A 14,876-nucleotide genomic window follows, 5' to 3' on the forward strand; every position below is an offset into this window, starting at 1 on the left:
TGTGAGAATCTCTTTCCAAGTTGGCTATAGTTTATGAGGATCTTTATTTTCATTCTCTACCATATATGGTTGAGTAGTGATTCCGTGGCATGTTATCTTCTGAATTATTAGTTTTATTATGTGGCTCTAGGAAGGGATGAAGATAACACACTTTTTCATGGTTGACTTACTTGACTTTTGCCTCACCCTCCCTCCACTTCAGACCTGGTTGGCACCCAACACAAATGCACTATGATTCTATTCCATGCTTTTTAGTTTTTAATATTAGTTAACTGCTTTTTATTGTTATCTAAACAATGCAAAATTAAATCAGCTGTTTCTCTCTCGAGTCTTGAATTAACAATTTAACATTCTGAAAATTTTAACCTACTTGTTCATATCAGAAGCTCAATTCTCTTTTTAAGTTCTCAATTATTTACAATTTTATTTTTGGTTATATTATTGGTGCTAATCACAGGCTGAACCGAATAACAATATTTTAAATCCTTTTATTATGGCAACATAAGTGAAAAAAAATAATTAATAAAAAATAGAATATAAGCAAAGACATGTTTAGAGTTGTGTCAGGGTTTATGTTTGTTGTTAAAGGTGAAGCCAAGAACAAGAATATTAAACATTAGATTCGCCCGTTACAAAAACATGCACCCAAATTGGTCGGTCTCGATTCAGAATTTCACTATGTCGTTTTCTGCTTATGTTTAGATTCCCCCTATTATTTATTATATAGTACAAAGTTATTTATCTTTTCTTAAATAGTGTGTCTAAACAAGAAAAACTGAACTCACATGGTTGGTTTAGTCCTAATTTTTTCTTCTCACAAGGGGTGTTAATGCCTATGCACCCCATAAATGTTTAATCAAAAGAGAATAACATGAACAAAATATCATGTTATGTTATGGCCTCAATTTCAGGAAAGTAATTTGTTGAATGCAAACTGTTTTTGTCTCCAATCACATCATCTTTTTGGTCATGGTTTTAGCTTTTAGGCCCTGTGAAGTGTGAAGGGGCAACTTTAACATGGAAATTTCGTTTTCGAACGATAATAACGGGATTTGATTATTTCTCAGGTTTATTCCTAATGGCAATAAAGTCAAATTGAGGTTGATTATTGAGGTAATGTCTTTTTCCTCTTCGGCATGCAACAAGGTTCTAGTGTCCCATATTACTTTTTGAATTTTGACCTATTGCAGACCTATCGTCTAGTATTTATCTATTTTGAATGCTATTTCCCCTAAATTCGGTGCTGGTCATGACTAATAATATTGATGGTAATATTAAGAAGACAATAAAAAATAAGTTCAAAGAGTTTAAATTTATCTTATTTAATATTTATTAGTTTTAATAATAATTAATTAATACTAATATTTTTGTTATCAAATATTTCTGTTAATATTGGTATTCATGTAACACTTTTTAAGGCTTTTTTTTTCTCAAAAAAAAAAAAAAAAGGAAAAGAAAAAAGCTATATGTATTTTTTTAGTTGCCACTATGAAATTTTAATTGATTATCGTATACCTTTTTCTTTCTTAATAATGAAGAGTGTAAAGAAATTAGGTGTGTTCCCTATTTTATTTTTTACGAAAGTAATGTGAACGTATTGATGTTCAATTGAAAAGCTTGAGTTATGATTATTTGACCTTTTTGATACGTGACTATTCTTCAAACTAAGCTAGAAATCAATTCAAACACATTCAATTGAAGTAGTGGAGTGGAGTAATAATTAGTTTTCTTATTTTCTAGGAAAGCTTATTCCCAAATATAATCGAAACTTACGGATATATTTATACAAACTACAAAATAGAAACCAATCAGGATTGTAAAAGTAGTGTGTATTGGTTGGTTTCTTGTGCCAAAATTATAATCTAACTCAAGTATGAGATGACATGTTTTAACAAAAAGTTTATTGACGAAAGATATTTTCAACATATGTTAGGTAAGGAAATTAACTGAGATCCATTGCTTTTAGCAGAGGCTTAGTTGGCAACTTGGGCAAAGGCATGCAAAAAAAGTGTTCACATAATTTACCTGTGTCCATGGAGTGCAAGTTGCAACATATTTTAAAATTTAAGATACAGTTGTATATGCTCTTGAAATTTCTACACAAGCAAGCTCAATTTCAACATATTAATTAATGTCCAATTTTTGTATGTACAATGAACAACTCAACCACTATGTTGAAATTTGCAACCCAATCCACTTACTAGAAGAACAAAACATGAGAAAGAACAAGCCAAGACAGAAAATTTTGGTCACATCTAAGTAGAAGTCCCATTAAACTGACCAGTCTCAACACCTCTGCTGTATTCATTTGTCACGTTCACCTTCCTTGACTTTGGATTCCAATTACAAAGATGTACCATATTTAATCTCCATAAGGTGACAAATATAACCCCATATACTATAACACTGTATCATCATGGGACAAAAATTACTACTACAATTTGAGGGTCAATACAGCACTAGTTCTTTATATATATTTGATTTGATTAGCAGTGTTGAAAGAAAAGATTCATACCTAATACTGAATAAATAAATAAATAACTGATGCTAAATAAATAATTTATTGAAACCCTCAAGTATGGTCTAAATACAGAGAAATCAACAGATATATCAATTTGTAAAGCATAAGAGACATGAATGACAGTACCTGGGAACCTAAAGGTATGAAACTATACACATACCCCACCAACAAGAACCATATCAAAACTATCATATTCGGAACTCTATGCCTCTCTTTCTCTCTCTATACACCAAAAAGAAAAAGAAAAAAAAATCAACCCAGGTAATCAAACTGAATCAATGAAAATGTTATCACCATGTGGAATCCTCCCTCAAAATGCAGCAGCTTCTTCTGCCTGGCTCCCTCTGCTGCGATAATGTCGCTTTCCGTGGCGGCGCCGGCCACCCCCGAATGTCACGGGGTCGAATTTTCTCAGCCTCTCAGCTTCTTGGGGATTAATGAGACACTCTGTTGGAGGGACTTTGTATCTGACTTTGTCGTAACAGTAAGAGTATGTCATGTGCTTCTTCCTGAAGTTCTCCATCTTGATTCTTTGTGCTGGTGTGACACCAGTAGGAACTGCTTTGGAAGTTTGAGCATTGTCACACTTGGCTTCATGTTCAATGGGATCGACCGCACAACCGTGCAAGACAAGATCAGAGAACTCGGCGACATAGGGTGCATACTTGTAATTCACTCTGTATTTGCCTCCATTGGTTGCCCAATCAGATGCGTCCCATATTGTCGCGTACAGAGTCATAGGCTTGGAAGGGAAGTCACCTCCCATAGATTCCGTCCGCTTAATTTCCCTAATAGGAACATTATCTACATAAAATCTGCACAAGGAATAGGAACGCATAATCAGAGAACAAGTAAACATTAGCCAAAACTAGAAACATGCTTGAAAAAGCACAAAATCCATTATGATTCTGATATATCTCACAAAGAAACCACCATCACTAAGGAAAAAAAACATTAGTAGCCAACCAAGGATACATGCAATTTAAGCAATATTCGGATAAAATTATTAGTGATATTTGCTTAAACCATGTTTTGATTAAACAAAACAGGGGATTTCGTAAACACGACCAAAAAAATAAAGACATGTTTGAACAAAACCCGGTCAATCCAACAACAGAAACCATCAAGACACTACTTGAAAACAAGTAGTTGTGTTTGTGTAGTATATAAAATACCAAAAAGAACCAAATATGGTATGGTAGGGAATCAGATATATAGATATGCTTACATGATCTGAGAATCAGTCCAGAGAATACTGTACTGATGGAAATCCTCAGCAGGATCGAACCAGAGGCCATATCTTTCCTCCCTGCCAATGCTTGTACTTCCATTGCCATAAACATTGGTCTGAATCCTCCAGTCTTTGCCTCTTATATTCCCCAAGAACTCAAAGTCTATTTCATCATGGTTGTTCTGGAACATGTCACCATTTGACATCTACACAGATAATATTATGAAATAAATCAACCTTTTTATTCCTTTCTTTCAGATAAGTTAAAATAGATAGGTAGAAACACTGACATCATCGGTTCAACATTCAAACAAGCAATTCAACTCCATTCAAGTAAAAATAAATAAAATTTGAACTTGGTTTGAAAAATTCTAAATCTTTATTAGTATCTAGGGATGACGTTGAGGTTGAAGAAAATGAAAATGAAGTTGATACTTGAAAGTTATCTTGATGTACTACTATACATTACATCATTGGAAAAAAAAATTCTGCAAGCACGCTTCATGGATCCTATGAGTGAACTCCTGAGTGCTGTTTGGATCATGTTCATAGCGTTACATATCATGTAATGAACCAGAGAAGAAATGAAAAAAAGAAGACCAAATCCTCCCTTTACCGATGATGGATTATTAAGTTTCTAGAATAGGATAAAACGGGTAAAATTAACAGGACGAAAAAAATAAGTGTTTTTTTTTTTTTTTTTCAAAAATAGAAAGAGAAAGATAGAACCTTGAATTAACGAGGAGTTAGAGGCAGCGATTACTCACATAAAAGGCAACCACAACCCCAGCGGTGTAGTCAGCAGGTAGCTTAATGGAAGCACTGAAATATCCATGGAGGTAAAGATCATGAGACACGAATCCAGAACCTACAAAACCCGAAAAGATGAAGACTTTGGCCTGTTAAGAAAATCAAAGGAAAGAAGAAGAAGAAGGAACAGTTCATTTAAAGATTTGAGAGAAAGAAGAACCTGTTCTCTCATCGAGTGAAAGATGGACGGTTTTGCCATCCCTGTGAATGACCAAGTTGTTATCCCCAAACAAGGGTGCGTATCCTTCATCGAAGGGTATGATAGGCAATAAGTTTGTTGATGAAGCAGAAGGCGCAGCAAAAAATAGTAGACACAAAAAGAACGTGACCAACCCTCCTCCCAATCCCATCCTTCTTCTTTTTTGCGTTGTTGTTCAGAGTGTGTAGAAGATTATATAAGAAGTAATAGTGGTGATAGAAGAAAGAACGGTGATGAAGAAGAAGAAGAAGAGAGAGAGAGAGTGAAAGAAGGGGTTTGGAATATGTGTCTACAGCTAGAAACGATAGAGAGAGCCGAAAAGGGGTTTTGTTTGTTTGAGAGGAAGACACTCCCAAACCATCCTCTTTTTATTGGAGATACTTCCTTACCTCTCTTCAAATCTTACACAACTTTATTATTTATTATTCTTCTTTGAGTTTTGCTAATTACTATTTAAGGAACAGTTGAGTCCATAGATCAGTAGCTAATCTTTTATAAATCTTACTTGAGTGTATAATTTTGACTTCTATTTTTTTTCTTTTCTTAAATTAACAATCTTTCGTATTCCAGTAAATATTATTATTTTAAATTAATACTTAATTAACAATTATTTATATTTATTAAAATTTATACATATAAATTAATATAATTTATATTCATATTTTTTGAAATAAATAATGATTAAATTTATCAAAAACTATTGATCCCTAAAATTGCTATTCTTAAATACCTTTGAAGAATTTGGAATATTTGTTATTGTGAAAAAATTATAGTATTTGAAGTGCTTCAAAATAATTAGAGATATGTCTCAAATGTTTTTAGAACATGTCTCAACATTTTATTTATTTATTTCTCAGTTAAAGTAGACTCTATTAGATTGAAAATCCGACAATTAAGAAACGTACTAATATAAAATTAATTAAATTAAATACATGTAGATGGAGGAAGAGTCTTGAGTGATGACAAAGGCTTAATAAACACGCGGCTCTGTTTCTTATTGCAACGTATTCGTTCTGTTTTCCTCCACCTCCTCGCCGATTCGTCCATTCCTATCTCCTAAATCAATTTTAAAATGTTCTTGCAAGAAAATTAAAGTCATTACACGTAACTATATATGAATTTATTTAGGGTATATTTGATAAAGATATTGGAAGTACCAAAAATATGTTCATTTTTTTAAATGTCGTCATTTTTGTTTGGCTATTTTTTTTTTTTCTAAATGTAAATATGGTTCTAAATTTGAACTCTCATTCAGCAGTAGCAACAAATTATAACTTTTACGTTTAGTTTTTACGTTCACTTTATAAATTAAAAAATTAATTGACATTTTATCAATTTTACTATTCAATATCATCTACAATAAAAAATATAAAAAATAATCATTAGAATTCTTAAATTTTTTTATGATTATACTTTATAAATAAATATATTTTTTAATATTATTATTAGTACTCTTGGTTAAATTTTAATTTTTATCAATTATTTATTTATTTTTTTATTAATAATATGAATATTTTTGTTTAAAATTTTTTTATGTTTACTTATGTAATATTTTTTAATAGAATTTTTAGTATTTATTATTCATATATTTTTTTTTTAATTATTTTTATTAATACGTATTTTTTTATAGAATTTTATTTTTTTATTTGACTTTGTATATTTTATATTATGTGTTCTTAAATTAATATATATTTTATTTATTATTATTAATTTTTATAATATAAATTTTATTAGAAAGATATAATTAATTAAATACAAAAAGAGTACTAAAGAAGAGTACTAACAAATTATAATTAAAAGAGTACTAAATTTCAACACATAAATTTAAATTCTTTTTAAAAGTAATTATAGTCAAAGAATGTTAAAATAATATAGATTTGAATGATATAAATTTATGTCTTTTTTAGTAATTTTTGTCTAAATACAATTTTAGATGATGTAATCCAAACAACATTCATTTTAGACAAAAAAAAAAAAAAAAAACATTCATTTTACTATAATCCATTTTTCATTTTACTATAATCCATTTTAGTACAAAATTACCAAACATAAATCATAAATCACGTTAATACCAACTCACTTTTTATCAAAATTAAATTTATAAAATTAATTTTATATAAAATCTCGTTTGTAAACTTTAATTTAAACACACACTTAATATTACTAATTAATTTTCTTTTTACAAAAAAAATACAAATTTAAGTTTTTAATATACTTGTTATATATTTATCAAAATGAAAATATTAATATCCATTTTAACATTAATATCTTTTTCCATTACAAGTTTACAACAACTCAACTTAATTTAGACTAATGCAAATTTATTGGTCTGCTCTCTACAGATTCTCCGTCACTTATAGTTTGCATCCTCTTCGAGTTGTGTCTTTCAAAATGTAAAAAAAAATTATTCATAACAAAAAAAACGGAGGATCCGAATTTTACGTTTCAGATTTCAAATTCCATCAACTGCAAATCGGACCATGCGATTTGTGAAGCAAAATTTCATGACCAAAGAATACGCATGGTCCGAGTTGTGTACTCTGAATTTTTTTAAATTTTTTAACACAAATTGGATGGTCCGATTTGTGTACTCTGAATTTTTTTCAACTTTTTAAACACAAATCGAAAAGTCCGATTTGTGTACTCTTACAATTTTAAAAAATATAAAAAATTACCATGTTAAAGTATATCACTCATTTTATTTCCATATCAAAATTTTTTAGCCTCATATTTCCTACAAATTTTAATTGTGGTACTTTATGAAATCATCAAATATCTTTGTAGCGTGAAATTTTAAATTAAAATAAAGAAGAGAGACCATTATTACTTGCGGTGGACATTGGCCTGTAATGGTTTAAAAGGAAATTCAATAAAAGGATTAAAAACAAAACTCTGAAGACTAGGGATAAAGTGTTAAAAAACCCATAATAACAAAAGCACGAATGACAAATAAAAGCAGAGGACGCCAGAGAAGTAACCAATCCATAAGAGAAAAATATAAAGAAGAATGATCAAGGCCGAGATGGGTAATCATATTCTAGCAACTTTTGTACAGAAAAGGATAACCCCTTTAATAAAATTCCATCATTTTAGTTTTTACTATATTTCAAAGGCAAGTAAATACGTATAAAGTTAAACGGGGAAGTTACACTATATTAGAAGTTGTAATCTCTATATTTTTGCATAGATATAATTCTAATTCTAGTAATTTATTTTTAAAGATTGGCCCAAACGTTAATGAAAAGACTTTCGAGAACTACCATTCGAGTTATGCGTTTGGAAAATGGGGAGCAAAGAATCAGCAGATTTAAAGAACTTAGAGATACGGGTGTCAGGGTATATATAATGGTGATCCAATAATCGCTGTTGGAGTAGTTCTACTTTTGGGATGGATAATAGTCCCTTAATTTTAGAGTTGTTGGGATAATACTCCTAGAATTGAGTTAAGAGATTTTGCAAACAGTTACTTATTTGAATAAATATTATGTGTCAGCTCACCTCGAGCCCGACCTCTTTTGAGAGGAGTCTATGTCGAGCCCAACATCTTTTAAAAGAAGTCGAGTAGGTGGTGAAGACCAATCTTTGGATTGGACTTTTTTAACTTACTTGAGTCTGAAATAAACAACTTCTTTTTGTATATTATATACAAAAAATTAAACATTTATTATAAAAGTTAAATATATATGACTTGTAAAAAAGATTTTGTTTTTTTTTTTAAGTAGACCTTTTTTAATAGTAAATGACTAATTTTATTCCTTTTAATAACACTTAAGTTATTATTTATTTTTAAAAGTCATACATGTTTATTTCTCTCTATAACGAATGTTTTAAATTTCTAATTTCTATGTAAAACAAATGTTTACTAAATAGAATAAAATCTACACAAAGAGCGGGGAACATCAAAACCTTGTTCTTCTTGTTTATATACTACTTAAATATGAATTGTTTGGCGTTTTTTCAGATTATGTGTGATATGTTAAAACCATTTATGAAAACACTACACTAATAAAATTAATTAAATAATGAAATTATCTTTGATGTATGTAAATGATCAATTTATCTGGTATTAATAAAAAAATAAATAACTTTTTCCCTAATATGATTTATTGTGAATAATATTTGTGAAAAGTATTTACTTTCAATGTACAAATAATATAATTTTTTATATAATTATTTAATTAAATTTATATATTTAAATTTTTTTAAATTAAAAATTATTTTCAATAATTAATTTTAATAATATAACAATACACAATTGAATATTTGTATAAAATTAGTTTATATTGTGGTAGACAAAAATTAAATACTTTTTATAAATAAAATTTTTTGTTCTATTGATATAAGGGAGCCACTCAGATAAAGACGTTGAAAACGTCTTTTTATAAAGATATTTTTTAATAATTAAAATTTAACACATATAATCGATTAAATCGTGTTATTTTTGTCAAAATTAGGCTAGAGAAATTAATTTGACCGAAAAATGGTGAATCAAATCTTGAACTGGTCTAAATTAATATTATTTTTTATAAAAAATGACTACAATATCCTATTATAGAAAATAATTAAAATACTTCTATTATATATATTAGTTTTGAGAATTCTAAATTTTGGCCCTTTATTTTTTTTATCATAGAGTTAGGATTTAGAATTTTTAAAATTAATATATATATATAATAAGGGTATTGTAGTCATTTTTTATAAAAAAAAATAATATTAATTTAGACTAATTTAAGATTTGATTCACTATTTTTTCGATTAAATCAATTTGTCTAACCTAATTTTGATAAAAATAATATGATTTAATTGATTATATATGTTAAATTTTAATTACTAAAAATTATCTTTAAAAAAAAATTTTTAGACGTCTTTATCGCTCCTTGATATAAACTTCCGATCATATTTTTGGTATATCACCTTCCAAGTATTGAAAGACATTAATACCCTCGTGTGCCTGCACACTTCTATGGATCAAAGTTATCAAACCACGTGTCAATATGCGAAAATAAGTGTGATAGGAGCAAGGGCATTAAATGAACGAAAAATGAGAATTGCGTAGGCCAGCGTTCGAAAATTCGGCGCCCATGACCCCAGTGATTATGCCACGCGGCTCTCACGTGATAATCAATTTTCCAGCAGCGTAGAACTTGGCGCGCCCCCAATCAAAACGCATGATTCTTTACAAATATATTAAAACATTTATCTAATTAAAAAAAAGATAAAAAATTGCATTCAAATGAATTTATTATGATCATTACAAATATATTATCTATCAATATTTTTATTAAAAATTTAAGAAAATAATTAATAGGTGTAGTGTTATTGATAACTTGATATGTAGGATGATTAGCTCGATGTGAATGGGAACAATTTTTTATTTTTGATTCTTAGTGTTTTATATTATTTACTCATTTATATTTTCAGCACTTAAAAAGTTAAATATATATTACTTTTAATATAAAATATATTTATCACAAAATTTTGTTAAATTAAAAATGAGATTAAAAAAAGGGGATGAATAGTTTAGTATTTGATTGATGTGAATAATTGACCATTGTAATGCCGTTGTCTTGTTTTGCCAAATATATGTCATATCAACCCCTGATTCTCATTCTAATGGCCAAGTTGCAACTTGGTGCTTCACAGCTGACGTGACACGCTGTCCGGCTGTCCCCTTCCGCCTCCACCTCACCACTCACCACCCTCAAGTAGCCGTTGCCCCCCGTACTTAACGCCGTCACTCCTGCACCGCCTCTCTCTCTTTCAATTCATTTAACGTTCGTCCCCATTGCCGTTATCTTTTCGCAACTCATCCCCACCTCATCGCTTAGCGGGACCCACATTTCACGCGCATAAAATAAACTATTTTCCCCTTTTATTTACTCCTTGATCCTTTTCTATTAGAAAATAGAACTATAGTAATTACAAAGTTTTAAAAAGTAGATTTGGCTAGGGTGAAAAGTTGTCCTTTTTCTTTCCACTTCATTGAGAAACGAGCGCTTTTGTGGGGAAGGAACCATGAGGGAACGGTGTCGTTTGTTTACAATGAAATGGCGCATTTTAGACCGCGCGAACACCAAGTCCCTAAGCTACGCTGTGAGTGACCAGTGCTTGGGGATGGGAAAATGGGATCTTCGCACTGGATCCCAAGCCGCATAGTTGATGACGCTGTATTGGGTGGATGCCGTGCACGTGAGTTTTGGTGGTTATCCCTAGGGTAGTCAATCCCAGCCGTTCATCTTCCTACTATGATCATTAGTATTATTAAAACCAACAAATCATTATTCACCTAAATCATCTTCTTCTTGCAGTGATTTCTATTTTCTAATAAATAATAATATCATATTAAATATATCCTCCAATTCCAAATAATTATTCTAGTGTTGTAGGAGAGAAATTCAGAAATATTGATTATAAAAAATTATTTAAGAGGAAAGATATCATGCTATGCATATGTTTCTCGTAGTATGTGACAATAGAGATGATATTCCAACGGTTGCTCGTTGGGTTTTGATTAGGTGAGGTGAATTATTGTAGCAGAAACTGAAGACACATTAATATTGTTGACTGCCAAATAGGAGCAGCAGCAGACCAACAGGAGCATGGGGGTCTCTGAAATATTCTACTCAGCATACTAGTTAATGAAATATATTTGGACCGTTACAGAAAATAAAATAAATACACCTTAATCTGTTTATAATCATGCATGATTGCTTCTAATTAATAAACTCAAGAGTTATCAATGCTATTTGCTGCCAATTTACGATAACACTTACATGTGATAACGTATACATTAACAAAGACTTTTTTTTTTTGTTAGATTTTTTTTTTTTACTAAAGATAGGAGATTCGAATCCGCAACCTCTTTTCCAAATTTTTGTTAGTTTGAAGTTGATAAAATAATAAAGTAAATAATTAATTATTTCTAAATTAAAATAATTAAATATATATTTTATAAAAATTATAAATTTAATGGTGCGTGAGTAATTTTTTATTTTACTAACTTTTTCATTTTAAAATATTTAAATTCATAAAAAAAGCAATATGTTCGATATCTTGAAAATGAGAGGATAAATTATATTTTTTTATATTAATACATCGTACAATAAATTTAATTATGTATTTATTTAACACATTAAATAGATCTTTTGATATATTTTAGTTGGATATGAATATCGTATTTGAATTCACCGTTAACTAATTTACTTATTGTATTGTCAATGAGTAATAACTCAAATGGCATAGTCTTTCCATACTCAATTAAGAGGTTGCGGGTTCGAGTCTCCTATTTTTGGTAAAAAAAAAAAATTTACTTATTGTATTATTTTTATTATTATAAAAGTATAAAAGTTTGGTAAATATTTATGTAATAATTTTTTTTAGTACATTTAAAACATGTTTTAAAGTTTGTTTTTATCCAAACTTTAACAATAAGTTAAATTGATTAAAATAATTATTTGGTTCTTTAAAAGTGTATATAATAAATCTAATATGATAATAAAAAAATAATTTATCCTTTAATTTTCAAAAGATATCCTATCATTTCATATAAAGATTTTGACAAGGTGTTGATTAATATTGATATAAACTATTGATTTCCTAATATTTTTCATAAAATAAATATAAAAAATTAATTTTTATTTATTTAATATTTTAATTTAAATTTATTTTTTAAATTATTACTTTAAAAGAATTTAAAATTAATATTCAGTATGTTAAAATTTAAAATTTGAAATAAAAAATAATTTTATAAAAAATGACTAATATTACCAAAGACTTAATTAATTACAGAATTATTGAAATATAATAATGTTTGGAAATTAAAAAGGGAGTCACGGACAGATTAGTGGGGTAGTGGCAAGTTCTGTGTTGGAGGACCGTTCAAGCTTGGCACGTGAGGGAGAGAGATTGTGATTTGTGAGTGACACAAAGGTAAAAACAATAATGGGGAGGGATATTTTTGTCCTTCAATGAGAATCAAGGTTCGGAAGTTTCAAATTTTCAATACTACTTTGGTTTGGTTTCCTGCCTCTTGGAGGAAGAAAATGCCAAACAAGAAATGTAGCGCACAAGCACAGCGTTAAGGCCATGTTTGGCTGCGCTCTCTAAGGTGGGTCTTTCGGTTCGGGTTGGCTTCAAGTGGATGATGGGCCGCAAAATTAGGGGGAATGGGGTCCGCTAGTGTATCTTTGCCACGTGTCATGGCTAATGAGCTTAAAGTGCCACGTCAGAAGGAATTCGCTCTCTATCTCTCTTCTTCTACGACTCACGGATCGCGGCATCTTTTATCTGTGTGCTTCAGTTTCAGCCATTCGGTTTCAGGTAGGGGGTACTTGGCCGGCTGATTTATCTAATTTAAATTTAGCCTTAAATATATATCGAATTTATTTTTTTATTCTAATTCGATTCTAAATTTGATAAAATTTATAAACATTTGGATTATAATTATAATTTGGATTTTACGTGAAGTTTATAATTGAAAGCAGTTAAATAATTTAACTGATTTGACTAAATTTTTACTTAACGACTCTCAACTATTAACTTCACGTAAAGTCGACTGTACATGAGTTTTCACCATAATTATATTGAGTAAAAATTAAGTAAAAAATTGGGTCTTTACTCATAATTTTATGTATTTTTATATTTTTTAGTTTCGTAATTATTTTTATTAAAAATAAATAGATTAATTTATAACTAATATTACACAATATTAATTAGAAAACACAAATTCATGATAAAATGTATTATCCTTTTAAATATTAATATAAACAAAACTTTAAATTTTTAATAATTATTTTAAAGAATAAAATTCACTTAAAAAATATAATAAATACAAACTAAATTTTAAAATTAAAATATAATTATAAATCAATACTAATAACTCTAAATATATAAATCATATACAAATAATACAAAAATATTATATATTAATCTATAATCTTATACTTCTTAAATACAAAACAATAATTTTAGAATATGTATCTTCACCAAATCAAATTGAGTGGTCCGAATTATAGTCCAACTCGATTAAAATATTTTTTTTCGTGTTATTTTTTGTCTTTAAATCAAATTTGAGCCATTTTAAATCTGGACTAATATATCCAAAAAAAAAAAAAATACTTCAAATTTAGACCGGACCGAACATTGTCCACCCCCTATTTCCAGGTATTATTTTGTGGTTTTGGGTGTATTCAAGTTATCCCTCACCCATTGGTAACGCCGAATATAAATTATTAAAAGTAAAAAATAATAATAAATGGGGTTTATCCATCATCACATGTGGTCTGTGGCCAACCATAACCAATCCTCATACAGAAGTTAATTGGGCACTTCCTCAAACACCCCTATAATATATATGTTGTGTTTGACTTTGATACCCCCACCCTATACTAGCTTTTTAGATGTTACAAAAGCAATTTCTTTATTCATTAAAATGTTACAAAGTTACATTATTATAGTATTGGACCATTTTTCCCCCCTTCTGGAGCTAGCTATTTCTCATATGATTCAGAATACTAGCTTAACTTTTTGTGACAGTTATATAAATTTTAATGGCAATATATAATATTATAATCATTATTTTTTTTAAGAACTTTGTTACTCATCCAAATATTTTTTCATTAAAATTTTATTCAAATAGGTCAAACATCAACAAAAATCATTCTCATTAAAAGAATGTTATTACACGCGCTTTTTCTCTTCTCTTTCTTCTCCTCTTCCTTCTTGCCCTCCTCTTTCGTTATCGTCATCACCAACAATACCAACATTTTGATAATGGATTATTTTTTCAATCGAATTGAATGGAATGCAATTACTAAATTGAATTGAATTGAATGGACACAGATGTTCTGAATCTGAATTGAATTGAATTGATAACCTCTAAATTGTAGAAAGAGATGTTTCGAATTTGATTTTATATAATGGATTATGTTTTGTTTATTCAGTACTATACAATTGTTTCACCATGAGTACGTGTTTCGGTTCATTATGCAGAAATTCAGCTGTTCGAATTTAAATTTATATAATGGATAATGTTTCATTCATTTAGTACTATACAATTGTTTCACCATAATAATATGTTCGGTTCATTTATGTTCTGCACAATTTAAAACTCTTCC

General features: G+C 28.9%; 1 protein-coding gene across 1 annotated transcript; it reads right to left on the reverse strand.

The window, feature by feature from the left end:
* Nucleotides 1-2,542: 2,542 nt before the first annotated feature.
* LOC112734725 (probable xyloglucan endotransglucosylase/hydrolase protein 28) lies at nucleotides 2,543-5,858 on the reverse strand. The gene is made up of 4 exons (XM_025784168.2): nucleotides 4,723-5,858; nucleotides 4,520-4,620; nucleotides 3,750-3,958; nucleotides 2,543-3,336 (listed from the first exon to the last, which is right to left on the reverse strand). The coding sequence occupies exons 1-4, from the start codon at nucleotides 4,910-4,912 to the stop codon at nucleotides 2,832-2,834; spliced, it is 1,005 nt and encodes a 334-aa protein (XP_025639953.1). The 5' UTR covers nucleotides 4,913-5,858; the 3' UTR covers nucleotides 2,543-2,831.
* Nucleotides 5,859-14,876: the final 9,018 nt, after the last annotated feature.

The sequence above is a fragment of the Arachis hypogaea genome, chromosome 3 (assembly GCF_003086295.3).
Source record: "Arachis hypogaea cultivar Tifrunner chromosome 3, arahy.Tifrunner.gnm2.J5K5, whole genome shotgun sequence".
In the NCBI taxonomy this organism is placed as follows: Eukaryota; Viridiplantae; Streptophyta; class Magnoliopsida; order Fabales; family Fabaceae; genus Arachis; species Arachis hypogaea.

Excerpts from the sequence above, each read along its gene's own strand:
- LOC112734725 (XM_025784168.2), bottom strand. The coding sequence starts at position 4,912 with ATGGGATTGGGAGGAGGGTTGGTCACGTTCTTTTTGTGTCTACTATTT. Across the intron at positions 4,621-4,722 it reads TTCACTCGATGAGAGAACAG|GTTCTGGATTCGTGTCTCAT; the intron begins GTTCTTCTTTCT and ends CGGGTTTTGTAG. Across the intron at positions 3,959-4,519 it reads GGGTTGTGGTTGCCTTTTAT|ATGTCAAATGGTGACATGTT; the intron begins GTGAGTAATCGC and ends TTATCTGTGTAG.